The following is a 15,403-nucleotide window of genomic DNA, read 5'->3' on the forward strand; positions in this document are numbered from 1 at the left end:
TCTAAATATTGGGTAATCACTTGAAGAATTTTATCCTTATTATTTCCTGCTTTTAATTCTAACTTCAATTTGTGTGTGAACACGCCCAGTTTACTTTTAGTCAAAGATTTCAAATAATCCAGTTATATCTTGCATTTATAGAAAATTCCTGGCAAGTCAAAGCTATTGTCCAATCCAGAGCAATACCTTTCACCACCACACAACCATCTAGTGTCCAGAACACACTACCCAACCATTATTTTAAAACGAAAAGACACATACATCTCTTAAATCCAGTGAATTCAAATCCCTCGAGAGCCCAAAATATTGTTATCCTGGCCAATGTTATTACTGCACAAAGTCGGATCAAACCTGAAATGTGGCTTCATAGATCATATGTTGTTTATTTTTAAACGAATAAGGTAATCTTTCATTGAAACACAAGCACACAGTGCCACAGATCTGGCTTAGCACCAAGACATAATTGTATTACTCAAAACAACAAGAGAAAAACATCAAATAAACCAATCCGTTTACAGATAACACAATTCCAAATATTTCAAGCACAGTTAAAAACCAACATTCTACCGAACCCACCAACATCCTTTTACATTCATCAGAGTGAATTCCCTCCTCTATCACATCTACAGGTTTGACTTGACTGTTGTTTTCAATCAATCTGAAAAGTAGCAAATAGAACGAAACTATTCAAGAAAGGAGTAAGGCACAAAGCAGGAAACTATAGGTAAGTCAGCTTTACACCTGTCCCAGGGAAGGAGTTACAATTGCTCATTAAAGATCTTGTGGTTGCAAACTTAGAAAATGAAAGGCAATTAGAAAGAATCCGGACGGTTCTGTGAAGGAGAAATGACATTTAACTAATTTATTAGACTTCTCTGAAAGAGTTACGTGTAGTGTGGATAAACTGCAGATGGTAGACAGGGAGTATTTGGATTTCCAGAAGACATCTTATACAGCAGCTTCTCAAAGGTTATTACAGGAAAAGCACTCGGCATAGAGCACAATATATCAGCATGGAAAGAATATCGGTTCACTGATAGAAACCAAAGTAAACATAAATGAGTCTCTGTCTGATTAACAGCATGTGACCAACAGATTAGTCCGACAGGGATCTGTGTTCTGGTCTCAGATTTTCTTTAAATGAAGACAGTGAAGGCATGGTGACTAAATCTGCACAAAGATAGGTATTAAAGTATGGTGTGAAGAAGACACAAGGAGTTTGCAGAAGACCATAGACAGGTTGAATGAATGAATGGGCAAAAACTTTCAGGTGGAGCAATCTATGGGAAAATTTAAAATTGTTCATTTTGGTAGGAAGAACCAAAAAAAACCCGAAGTTTCACTTAAACAGAGAATGAGTCTAGAAATCCAAGACGCAGATGCATCGAGGTATTCTGTTACATGAGTCACAAGAGATTAGTATGCAAGTGCAGTATGCAATCAAGAAGACTAATAGAACATTATCCTGTTATGAATGACATTGAACATAAAAGTAAAGGCATCATATTTTAATTATACAAGGCTTGGATAAGACCATACCTTGAATATTGTTAACATTTTTAAACTTTTTTAAAGAATTGTTGCAAATGCGTTGGATTTACCTGATTACTTCTCTTGCAGATGAGTCGAGAACTTCGACCATTGATGGAAAACTGGGAATCGTCGTTTAGACTGAGATACATCTTATTTTTTTCTCTCAGCAAACAACTTCAGAACTCCCTGCCCCAGAAAGTGGAGGAGGCAGGGTCATTGAACATCTAAAGACGGAGGTAGTTAGAGGCAAATTGTGCCAGAAAATCAAAAGTCCTCAGGACAGATAGAAGTGTGGAATTCAAAATACAAAGTCAGCCATATTGAATAAAGCAGTTGGCTAGAGCGGACAAATGGTCTACTTTTACTCATATTTCACTGTTGCTGTTTGTGGAAGCCTATTGTATTCAAACTGCCGACTACATTTCCCAAAATTATAAGAGTGACTTTGTTTCAAAAGTACTAATAAGCTGAAAAGCACTTTGGGACATTCAACAACTCCGAAAAGCACTATATAAATCATTGCCTTGCTTTAATATATGGCATTAAAGCTTACAATGGTATAGTCAGTGAAAAAAAAATCTTTTTTGAATGACCATATCATAGGAACCAGTGTGACAAGAATGAGTATGCTAAATTTAAAGAATGAAACTTCCATTTTTACAACATCAAATATACAATATTCTGTCTCTACTGAATGAAGTGATTTTCAACTAATGTGGAACCTCACTGAAACTTCACATTCACGCTGTGTTTTAATGCTATAATCAGCCTGTCTCATCGCAACTAAACTCATGCAATTAAAGCTCTGAAGTAGCCCCAAGCCATAAATTCATCCTCATTTACTCCACACTTATTATTTATCACACTGCACCACATTAGCCTGGGAGAAGTAGAATTCCAATATGCAGCCCTTTGTTTTTGACTGACATCATGATTCTAAGAGGGTAAAAAGAACATTGTGGAATTTACTGATCTAACTTAAATTCTTTGCTGTTGAAAACCAATTAGCATTTTCTATTTTGATCACTTCATGCTTAAGCTCACGCAAAAACATAAATTGGACTTTCAACCCAGTCCACCATTCAAGAGAATTATAATAATTTTCAATGTCAAATCTATCTTTCAGCACTGTCCCCATATCCGTTAGATTTTTCTTGAGTACATAAGGAATTATCACCAATGCCATGTCTGGTTATCAACAGTTCTCCAGTCCAGAGAATTACAAAGATTCATAAATGAAAAAGGTTCTCCTCGTTGTAATCCTAAATGGCCAGCATCCTATTCTGAAACAGTCATCATGTGATTCAGATTCCCAAGGAAATGGTTTTACAACATCCACCCTGTCAAGTCCCTCAGAACTTGCATATTCCAATTAAATCAGTCTCATTTTGCTAAACTCCAGGGTAGGTAATCCAGTCTACTCAATTTCTCCTCAGATCTTTTCATTAATAAACCTTTCATTCCAGCAGTTAGTTAAGTGAAGCTCCAATGCACTTCCTCTCATGCAAGAATGTATTTCCTGAGGTGATCATTATTATATAAATTATGAACTATTGCTATTTGAATTCCATCAGCTGATTTAACACCTGGGACTTTCATACCTGGAACCATCATGGATTACATCAATGCAGTCTGAAATTGCAATATTCACCCCAAGGCCAATGAAATCTGTCAGCTAGTCATATTCCATGGGAACTGTGAAAAGATCCCCATCTCCTATTTGATTACATCATTATGAGAATCTTCACACACTGGAGGTAAAATCTTTGTAGCTATGAAGCTAAAAACAATAAGTTCTGCAGATGTAGAATATAGAAACAGTTTCTACATGAGGCACATTTTTAGCAGGCCAAGAGAGATGGAAACAATACAGAACTGAGCACAGGTTGAGAAAATTTTCACTCATTAAATCTCCCTCGCACCTTCAACCCCAAGAGATTTTCCTCCAACGGACTGCAGATTTGCTGTGCCACCTCTTACTCCTTTGATTGAAAAGAACCAACTAAGAATCATTGTGGAGCCCAAATGGATTCACAGGTCAATGTGCAAACAGCTGTTGATCAATTTATCTTTGCTGAGCTTCTAGTTGGACTTCATTGAAATGGTAAGTAGGATCTACGGGAAGCCCACAGATTCCAGGCTCACGTATGCCCTGTTCTGTGCTGAGGAAATGCTTTCCAGCAGATCTGGGCTGCCAGTGCTGGTCTGGGCTCATGACTCCCTTGGCTTGCTTCCCCTTAGAGCTGTTATTGCTTCAACTATTCCATATTCAGCAAGTTCTACATTCTCAGCACTTTTCTACTGAATAAGTTTGCCTGAGTTCATTACTTACTCCAAATGGTTTTGGTTCCTCTATAAATAAAAACATTTTCAATACAATTATCCAATGTAATTTTAACGACTGCCAAAACATGCACAGTTGCAATTTCAGCACGTCTTGGATGAGTTCAGCAATGATGCCCTGTTCTGCTGCTGAATAAGTTTGTAAGTATTCATTATAGCATACATGTGAGTAGCCACTCGGGCCAGGTAGCTCAGGTGCGCCTAGCAGCTTCATCCTCAGAGAAAAGTGGAGAAAATCATCTAATTTATCAAAGGAAAAAATGAGATGCTAGAGCTATGAAATTTGGTTACTGACAGAATGTTAGATCGCTTTGAACTAATCTTAGCATCAGCATTATTTCATCGTGGTTTGTCTCCTCTCAGCTTGTTGGCACACAACCTCCCACAACATTTCTCAGCTGGTGAGAAGGTTAATGTGAAAATTTGTGCTGAAGTGATTTATGTCTCAATGATGCCATATGTATACCCAATCAATTAATTGGAACGTTGACAAAGTTGGCACATCAAACGCCATATGTTCAGCCACCAGCTGCAAAAACAATTTCTGACCCCAGAAATATACTTTATGTCTGGTAGTCTGAAATAGATATAATACTGATAGTCTTCTTTTCATAATTCAAAGGTCACAATTTGAAATTATAGCTCTGTCTGGCATTCTGTTCTGTCAACCTCAATTACGAGTACTTCTAGCAAAGCACGTTAGTGCAACACCTTTCACTATAAAAAAGAGAAAAAGCAAATCCTGTATTCATGGGCAGAGTACAGAAAGGTTTATGTCTCTGGTCAACAACTTTCAGCAGAACTATACTCAATCAATACAATGCACCATAAAAGAAGGGTCAAGATGGCACAGCATATCAGAGTAACCAGCCCTTGGCATCATCCAGTTTCGCCCTCCCTACTTGGCTAGCTGCCAATCCAGCTGTGGTGTATTGAGGAAGCTCCAAGTAAGCAGAGGAATAAGCACAAGGGACTGTCATCAGTCCACTTTGTACGCATTTAACTGACAAGCGAACAATTATTGTCAAAATCTCAATGCAAGTCACTTGCCCACTTGATCTCAAGTGACTTGTGGAATAATAGGTTTTGTGGATAAAGAACAAAATGTGACAATGATAAATGATACACATTTTCACTCTGAAAAATGATAACATTCAGACCATTGATCTCTCATCATTTAGATGCAAGATCATTCTTCAGTTCATTCTTGAGCTGTGGATGTAACTGAGGATTTACTGGCCATTTCCCATGGCCCTGGGGTATTACTGTAAGAGCACTTGTAGCACTACAATGTGATTTTTTAATTATTCAAATATGTGATGTATGAGTCACTTGCAAAGTCAGCACTTTTTGCTCATCCCTTTCTTTCCTCCAGCTGGGGAAGCAGTTACAGTCTAATATTGAGATTAACAATCCAATTCAAGTTTCTTTAGCTGTCACAGCATGAAGGGTGACAATGTGGCCAGGAACACACCTCTCTGGAAGATGTTCACTGTGTAATGTCTGACAATTTCTGTTCCTCATTTTTCATATGGACAGTAAGTGACTACATCTTCCCTGACCCATCATCAAGAGGTTGACGATAATCCAGATTTTCCAAGAAAGAGAGAGACTTAGGACTCCACCATCCAGACCAGCTAGCAGGCTACAGCTGCTGACGCTGACAATGAACTACTAAATGTGCTATCAAGGAAGATGACTAGGAAATATACAGACTTTCAGTAGGGCTTACAAGATTTCAGATGAGTATGAGAAATCATTTGAGGACCTCTGTCAGTGGGAGTGTATCATTACCCTTTGGCTGGTAGTGCTCCCTGAGGAGGATGTGGACTCGAGAAGCCAATTCAGTTGCATTAGTCTCAATATTTAATTTACTTCACTCATAGGATGAGGGCGTCACTCACTGGGCCAGCATTCCTTGCCCATTCCATTCCACAATATTTGCATGTCCTCCCCAAAGCAGATGTTTACCATGTGAAGCAGCTTCCTTAGCAGCAGTACTCTGCTGTTGGATATACCAAGGTGAGTAATGTATTATGTCCTGGGTTGGTTTTGTCATCTGAGGTGGTACCTGCCATTTTAGCCTTGGCTCTAACATTCTGGTGGTAGGTCACTATACAGATGTCTGTGACATCAAGGTACTTTGATGTGGATCACAGATTAGTACAGAACCACAGAACTGGACATGAAGCTCTTCCCTAATTCAGGTAAAAAGCAAAACACCACAAACTGCAAACTTGGGTTTCCAAAGAACATACATCATTAAATCAACCTATCAAGGTGGATTGTCTGCTAAAGCAAGCTTTCCAAAACAACAGTCAAACTAAAGCTACCAAACCGGTCACCAATTTCCAGTCCAATCTGTATAAACTCACTGCCCATCCTGAATTTTATCTTTCGGACATTACAAGATGTGGCATCACTGGTTACACAGGAATTTACTTCCTATCCGTAATTGTCCATGAAAGGAGGGAGGGTGTATGAGATGCTCTACGGAACTAGAGAAATCCACTGAGGCTAAGTACTCGTGCGGAGTTGTTAGGGAATGACATCCAGAATCAATGAAACAGAGAAGAAACGACAATATAGTTCCAAGTCAAGATAGTGTGTGGCTTGGACGGGGAACCTGCAAGTGGTGGGTTATTCTACATCTACTGGCCTCATTGTTCAAGGTGGAAGTGCTTCAGGCTTGGAACATGCTATTGAAGTAGCCTTGGTGGGTTGCTGTATTGCACCTTGTACATGGTACATGCTGTTGTCACTACAGGTCACAGACGGAGGGAATGAAGGGAGCTGGATCACTGGTCAGAAAATGGCCACTAATGTTTATTCCAACTTGTGTTTCAGGATTCTTGTCAAAATTGATATCAGTTATAAATTCATAAATTAATTCCTGAAGTAGTAAACAGTGGTCTGGTTAAATACCTATTTTAGATTTTGACATGGAGAGCATAAAACTGGTGGTGAATATTGTGATTTAATTTACACAATTACTTCAATTTATAGATAGTCTCACAATATAAACAGCAAAAGCGAAGAATTAGCCCAACACAAGTATTCAATAATTAAACTTTTAAGAATTTTGGAGATGAAGGTGAAGGAGAGAGAATGCAGCTGAGTGCACATCAATGACATAACTTTGCTGCGTCAAAATGTTTTGCTGCAAGCTTATCAAGTACATTGTAGGAGCAAATAAGTTTTATAGTGGAATGTTAATTAAGCAACATGTGCCAAACAATTGAAAACCAAAATGCTTACAACAGTCCAAGTTCAGTTATAAAATATGGAAAGATCATTATAAATTTTACTCTGTCAGTCATTGTATCAGAATTAATTGATTCTGGATTCAGTACAAAAACTATCATCTCAATTCATCATTCAATGCCTTGGCTGAGCACATCACATGCATACACATAATTGCACAGACTTCTGCAAAGATAGCTTTGACAAACACACTTATTATGCAGGCATTGTAAAGCACTTTCAAATGGTTTTGACCATCAGTTTTGAAAGAACTAAACAACTAATAAAAGACACCAAAAATATAAGAAAGGTGTATAATAAAATAATTTAGAGCTATTAAATAAAATAGGTGAACCAGCATGACTCTAGAAAACAAAAGAAGTGATAGAGGTTTGCTGGAAATGTCCAGGTATTTCCTTCAGTAAAATTTTGATTTCAGAAAACTAAGCAGACTTTTCCTTAATTGGTACTGTTTAGAAAATACTTCTGTAGCAAAGCATAATTCAAATTGTAATTATGTAAACATATCTCACCAACACAAAATGCAAAATTTGTCAACAGTTTGCTGTAATGTAGTTTAATCAAATCGTATCAAAATACAAGACAGAGTTGGATGGAGCAAGTCTTCAGCCCAACTGATCTCACCTTTAAGAAGTACAATGCCCATTACTTCTCCATAGTAAGGTGCCATCTCAACTACTCTACTTGTTGATTGCTGATATTGAAAGGTTATATCTCTTGAAACTCAACACAAAAAAAATCCAAAAATCAAAACAAAGGCTCATTATTCCATCAATGCCACAATATTTTAAGGCATTATTGACTTGAAAAACATTTGACAAACCTATACAAAGGAAAAAAGTCATCAACTTTTTTTCCCCACAGCACAGCCAATTCAAATAATTTATTACATGGAATTTTACAACTTGGAAATAAGTCTGTCAGCCCAGCTGGTCTGTGCAAGTGCTATGCACCACATAAGCCTCCCTTCACCTTATTTCATCTCACCCAATCAACACTGCTTTCCATAAGATGCATCTACCTGATCACTTCAAATTCTCTGCACGGTTAAATGTGACTTGTATATTTCCATTGTAAAGTAAATAAGCTTCTTCTGATTTCTCCCTAGGTTCATTAATGAATACTAACATTATGTATGCATACAACTTACACTCTGTACAAGTTCCTCAGATCTCTACTTTGATGGCCATGTTTCTTTTTTGGGGGGCAGCTGCAATGCAATTAATGATGCTATTGTAATGTAATCTCTAAGTAATTTTAATGCAGACATATATTTAGGAATACACTTCACAAAGACTGTGATCCAATCATTAAATTCCAAAAAGCCAGAAATGCATCCATTTCATCGGGTTATCCAATTTGGAACAAATGAACTCAGTAGCAGCTTACGTCCAGCTCTGAAATATGGGTATGTAGACCCTGCACCATATCCTCTGCTTCACGGACCCTTCGATTTAGCTGTGGTGAATAATTGCTGGCCAACTCATTGTCATAAGAATCCAAAATACCTTTCATCCCATCACGAGCCTGCAACACAAAAATGAAGGTTTCTTCATTATTCTTGCAACTAAAGAAAGAACTGTTGCATTTTATATATTGCTCTTCATAAGCACAGGGTAAACATTGAGTTAAATTGATTCAGAGAAAATCTATAATGCTGCGAGGTACCACATTAGATTTAATTCATAACTTGTTCTGTTTCCATGGGCAACAAGCTCTAAAGTCTAAGAGAATAAGAGGTCACACAAATGACTAGAATTCCAACAATGAAACAATAAGAGACAGCTCGAGATTCAAAACCTGCATTTCAACCATTTGCTGTCTGGGTGCAGTCTCACATGTTAAGAAGAAAGAAAATATGAAAAGCCGGATGACTTTCAGTTGCCCTCACCTATCACAGATAGCCAACTGCAGGGTACAGGGACTTCTAGCACAGATTTTCTAAGTGACATAAGGTGTAATTGCTTATCCTTCAACTAAGATCATTAAAACAAATTATTCAGTCATCACAATGCTGTTCGTTGGATCTTGTTCTTAAGAAAACCTGCAACTGTACTGCCTACTTAACACCAATGACTATACTACAAAAATATTTTGTTGGGTCACCCTGAGAATTCACAAGGAATCACATAAATGAATGACTGCCTCTATTTTCACAAAATGGCAAAACATAATGACAGAAAAGGAATGAAAAATAATTTTTTAATTAAACATTTAAGAATTAAAAGTTATCAAATTAATCTTAACTAAAATCAATTTTTTCGGTTCTTTCCTTCTTCAGACATCCATCACCAAAATTCCACTTTAATACTAAGCACCGCAAGTTTTCATTAAACTTCCACAATCACCTTGGGTTATGATCACATAATTTTTCACTAATTAGATACATGAACGATAATCCATGAAACAAGGTGAATGAAGAATAATGTGATAACCTACAGGTCTTCACAAAGCTGTAATTTTGTCAAGGGATAACAAAGCGTGGAGCTGGATGAACACAGCAGGCCAAGCAGAATCTTAGGAGCACAAAAGCTGACGTTTCGGGCCTAGACCCTTCATCAGATTTTTCTGTGCTTCATCAGCTTTTGTGCTCCAAAGATGCTGCTTGACCTGCTGTGTTCATCCAGCTTCACACTTAGTTATCTCGGATTCTTCGGCATCTGCAGTTCCCATTATCTCTGATCACAATTTTGTCAAGGGCTTCAGTGACTGTGGGACTTCATAACTTGTTAGTAAAATCATTCCTATTACTTCTGCTTATTTTAGTTAATTTAAGAAAAACCTCCAATGCCAAAAATAATTCTGAATCACTCCGAGGTTCAGACTGAAACAATTGTTTACTACCAAGTTTTAAAATTAGAGATTAACTACTACCTATTATAACTCTGAATTACCAAAAGAAACTTGTAAATTTTAATCTGACTCTACACAAACCAAAAGCAAAACATGCAGTAGGCATACCATAAGGAAAATTGCAAAAATAGCATCACAGGATGAAAACTTATAAATCCAAAGATATTATACTGCAACCTAAATCAAATTTGAATTTATGTTTGTGACAGAGCAATGGTGGCCCACAGAGAATCACCCAGGATTACAAATTTAACTGAAATGAAGATCAATGATAACACAACATGCAGAAGATGGAGGGGTGATCTGATCAAAGTCTTCAAGATATTAATATCTTGAAGACTTTGAAACAAAGTAGATAAATTATTCCCACTGGTTGGGAATTCTAGAAGCAGAGGCACAAACTGAGAACCAAACTGTTCACAAGAGATGTTAGGAGCACTTCGACACACAAAGGGTGGTAGATGTCCAGAACACACTTCCACAAATCATACCAGATGCTAGATCAGATGTTAATTTAAAATCTGAAATGGATTTTTTAAAAATTGATAAAGAGATATGGGCCGAAAGGCAGGCAGAATCTTTAGCATCTCCACAGTGTGGAAACAGGTCATTTGGCCCAAAATATCCACACCAATCCTCTGATGAGCATCCCATCCACCTGCATCCCCTTATCCTGTATCCCTGTATCTGCGCATTTCCCATGGCTAATGCACCTAACCTACACATCCCTGTACACTACAGGCAATTTGGCTTGGCCAATCCACCTAATTTGCACATTTTTGGACCATGGGAGGAAACTGCAGCACTCGACAGAAATCCACTCAAACACAGTGAGAATACGCAAATCCAACACGGTCGCCCAAGGGTAGGCTAGAACCCGGTTCCCTGGTGCTGTGAAGCAGCAGTACAAACCAGTGAGCCACCATAGCACCCTGAATGGCATGTGGAGTTAGGCCACAGAACAGCCATGATCTCACTGATTGGTGGCACAAGCTTGAGAGGCTGAATGGCCCATTCCTGTTTCTATGCTATAATCTTATCCTATAATCCATATATTAAACAATGTTACAATTAAGAAAAAGAACTGCCTAATTTACCTTTAATTATCCAATCATATTTTTCCACCAGCCTTTTGAACTGCCACCAAATCTAACAGGTTGGCCTCTGCTCGGTGGTAGCCAGAGACCAGCACAAGTGCAAAAAACATGGTACAACAGTGAAATACTGCTCCTAAATCAGGAACTCAATCAAATCAGCAGCTTCACGTCATGGCACAAGATCACATCTGCAATGTAACGTGGTAATGAGAACCAAAGACAGAGCTGTAAATCAAGATTCTAGATATCATGGACCACCTAGAGAGGAGAATCATTAAGTTCTATTTCCCTGAAGCGAACATCAATAGACACAGTCATTACTGTAACATTCAAGGCCATGAAAATATATTTTTATCGGAGGATGAATTAACTCAGTTAGTATCAGACAATATCAGCCTTGATGGGACCAAACAATAAGCTTCCAACGCTTCCCTGCTGTATAAAAAAAATTCTGCTCAAAATATACACCTGTAATTCTCTGCGCACTTAATCTAATGCACAGGTTCAAAGCATAGGATGCCAGTACTGGGGATGTAAAGACTTTTCTACTTTTATAATTTAGACAGCCATTTGGCTGTTCAGATTTTGCATATTGCTGAAAAGATAGATATATTGACAAAGCTCTTTGCCAATGCACTCAAAAGAACATGGGAGCATCAAATTGCAAACAACAGGGACAGGTTAGAGCTGATGAGAAAAGAATTGTGATTGGTTGGCAAGTTGGGTCCATCTGACTGGCGTGTTCCTGCAGGGAAAGTTAGAGAGAACTGTAGACCAAAAATAGAGCAGGACTTGAATATATTTCTTATGTTTCGACAGTGAGTTCCTCTTTGTCAATAGAAGTTGTTTCTCGCAAGACTAAAAGAGCCACTTTACAAAGTCAACTACTTTACTCAAGTTGTCTGTCAGCATAACAATTAGTATATTCAGAACTGTTTCATCAAGTTCTACCCTGTGAGATCAAGGCAAACAGTTGTGTTTTGTTTAGGGTTTAACAACCACTGGCTGGTTGAGTGTGGCACACTCTGCCAATCACAAAAACAGGAACATAAGAATTGGAAGCAGAAGTTAAACATTAACTTTTTCAGTCTTCTCCAGCATTCAATTAGATTGTCAGCAATGTGACCATGGCCACAACTCCATTTTCCTGCCTGCACCCCGTAACCCTCGATTCCTTTTTCTATAAAAGTTCATTCTGCATTGAATGAATTAAATGTCACAGCCTTCACTACTTTCTAAAGGCGACAATTCCACGGTATAAAGGCTGTGTCATTTTTATTTTTGTGCTTTTTGTAATTATAGACTGAAATGAGAAAGAAGTATTTTAAAACCAATATTTTGTAAGAGTTTTTAACATATTTTGAAAAACAGTTGAGATGGCATTCACAGCAAGCATTGCTTAAACAGCTGTTTGAACAAGTGGTAATTAAAGATTTGGTTGTACAAAAACTGGAACCAAGACATTCTGTATTCAGATGGAATAGTAGTTGATGGGTCTATGAACTAGTGGCAAAAGCCATTTGCCTGCTGAACCAACATAGCAGGCCAAGCAGCATCAGAGGATCAGGAAAGTTTGACGTTTCTGGTCGAGACGCTTCTTCTGAAGATTTTCTGAAGAAGGGTCTCGATCCGAAATGTCAAACTTTCCTGCTCCTCTGATGCCGCTTGGCCTGCTGTGTTCATCCAGCTTCACACCGTGTTATCTCAGATTGTCCAGCACCGGCAGTTCTGACTGACTGCTGAACCAAACAGCTTGGGCTGGGAACATGATATAGAGACAAGTGATCAGATCTTTATCAGCTCAGGAGCTCTCTCTTTCTCTCTAAGTTCTCATCAGTAAACCAGTTGAAACATGAAGATAAACAGTTAATTGTTCTTTCAGCAGTTGATGTAAGCAATGACTTTTAACTGATAAGTCAGACACATTTTGTAAGTGAACTGTGCCTCTTGCAAACTGGTAGATCTCAGGAAAGGAACGGCGAGACAAAATACTTCTGATCATCATGAAACAACTCAATAGATCTTGTTAACAAAGACTGCTGAACTGTTTTCCTTGACTTACGTGTACGCACAAGTGTACGAGAGACAGAGGTTGTATGTGCAAGGAGAAGTTTATAACGGAGTTAAGAGTTTTAAGTAATAGGGTTAAATGCCAATGGCTTAAGTATTAACCTGCAGCTAGATTCTTATCATTTGTAATAAACAGTAATTCTTAATTATAGAAATCAGTACATGATTTCTCTCAAACTGGGTCTGAAAATCAGATAAATTGGGGAATCTTCACACACTTTTTCTAATATATTTAACTTTTGCGAAAATTCTGGGAATAGCAGGGCTTGATTTCTAGCCTGCTACTCCAGTGAATTGCGACAACGGATTAATGGACTTTAAGTGGAAAAAAAATGTTCTCATTCCAGTCTTAAAAGGGTTCGCTCTTAAACTTACGTACAGCCTCCCTCACAAGAGTAAATATTTTCCGGGAGACACATTATTAAATCCTTTTAGGACTTTGTATATTTTGTACAATCACCTCTCTCATTCCAAAGAATATATGTTTAACCTGTTCGGCCTTTCTGTACAAGAGGATCTCTTCATTCCAATAGTGTCAAGGTCACCTTAGCCGAACTGCTTTTAACATAATAAGAATTGTTTTTTTCAAATGAAGACATCAAAACTACACGCAAAGTTCCAGATAAAGTCTCATCAATAACCTGTACAGCAGCAGTAAAACTGCCTCCTTTTAAATTTCAGTTCCTTGCAATCAATGATACCATGCCAACTGCTTTCCTCATCACTTGCCATATCAGCATACAAATGTTGCGTACAACAGGATAGTCCAGTACCACTGTATCACCAAATTCTGTAATCTCTAGGTCTTTAAAGAATATGCTTTTCTATTCTTCCTGCCAAAGTACAAAAGTTCAAGTTTTCTATCAACTGTTTGCTTGTCTATATCCTTTTGCAGATTCTCTTACCTCCGCTTGACAAATTGCTTTCCCACCTATCTTAAAACCCTCTGCAAATTTAAATACCACGCAACTTGGATGAACAGTCCAAGTGTTGATATAGATTGTGAATAGTTGAGGCCCTGGCACAGGTCCAAACAGCATTCTACTAATCATAGCTTGCCAGTTTGAAAAAGACCCACTTTCCCCTACTTTCACTTCCGCATTTACTCACCCGGCCGTTTATCCATGCAAATGTTACTCCCTACACCATGTGCTTTTAACTTGTGCAGTAACTTTGAAGTGGCACCTTATCAACTGCCTTTTGGCAATCCAAACACACTAGATCTAAAAGGTTCCTCTTTCTCCAGATTGCTCCTTATTTCCACAAAAATAAATCCCATAAAATAAAAAATTTCCCTTTCACGCATCCATGCTAACTCTACCAGATCCTATTACATCTTGATAAGTATCCTACTTTAACATCCACTTTCCCCATGAGGGACATTAGGCAAACTCTCACACAGTTTTCCGTTTGCTGTATCTCTCCTTTCTTGCTTAAAGGTGTTACAGTCAAATTATTTTCAAACTATTTTCTATTCTGCTGGGACTCTTCAGAATTCAGGGGATTTTGGAGGATTTTAACCAGTGTATCTACTATCTATGCTGCCACTTCTGTTAAAATGCTAGTGCACAGGCCTTCTCTGGACAGTCAACAGAGTCTTTATGAAGAACCAACATAAGCGTTAGTTAATTTTTTCTGTTCAAATATTTCTTAAAAACTCTTACTTTTTAACATGTTATTAGCTAGCTTTCTCTCATACTCTATCTTCTTTTCAGCCATTCCTCGCTGGCTCTTAAAATCTGACCGATATTCCAATGTTGCAGATTTGTGCAGCACGTCTTTCAATTTGATGCTATCCTTAAATTCCTTAGTGAGTCACAGTCAATACACCCTTCTCAAAGAATCTTTATTTTTCAATTGGATTAATATTTCTTAGAGTTATTAAATATTCCTTTTAAAGTCATCCATTATCTGTTCTGACCTTTTAACCTAGTTTTTTTGTTTCACTTTAGCTGCCTCTACCTTCATACCCAAATAATAACCATCATCATTCAGGTTTAAAACAGTGAACTTTGACCCATACTTCTCCCCTTCATACACAATGTGAATTTCTATTATATTATAAATCACTTACTTAACAGGCTCCTTTGCCACAAGTCTGATGATTGATCCTGTCTCATTGCTCATGAGCAGTTCAGGAACAGTCTGCTCCCTGGTTGGCTTTTGAATGTACACTCTCAAGAAATTATCCCACACATATTTAATTAACTAATCTTACTGACTACTTTGGCTAATCTGATGTT

General features: G+C 37.8%; 1 protein-coding gene across 7 annotated transcripts in view; it reads right to left on the bottom strand.

Moving 5' to 3' along the window:
• The window catches only part of mad1l1 (mitotic arrest deficient 1 like 1), a 772,508-nt gene that overhangs the window by 544,798 nt on the left and 212,307 nt on the right, over positions 1 to 15,403 (bottom strand). For all 7 annotated transcript variants that reach the window (XM_059653949.1, XM_048552091.2, XM_048552089.2 and 4 more), the window contains one exon: positions 8,530 to 8,667. In XM_059653949.1, coding sequence (XP_059509932.1) covers positions 8,530 to 8,667 — 138 coding nt within the window. The remainder of the gene's footprint in view (positions 1 to 8,529; positions 8,668 to 15,403) is intronic.

Source organism: Stegostoma tigrinum, chromosome 23, assembly GCF_030684315.1.
Source record: "Stegostoma tigrinum isolate sSteTig4 chromosome 23, sSteTig4.hap1, whole genome shotgun sequence".
NCBI classification, from domain to species: Eukaryota; Metazoa; Chordata; class Chondrichthyes; order Orectolobiformes; family Stegostomatidae; genus Stegostoma; species Stegostoma tigrinum.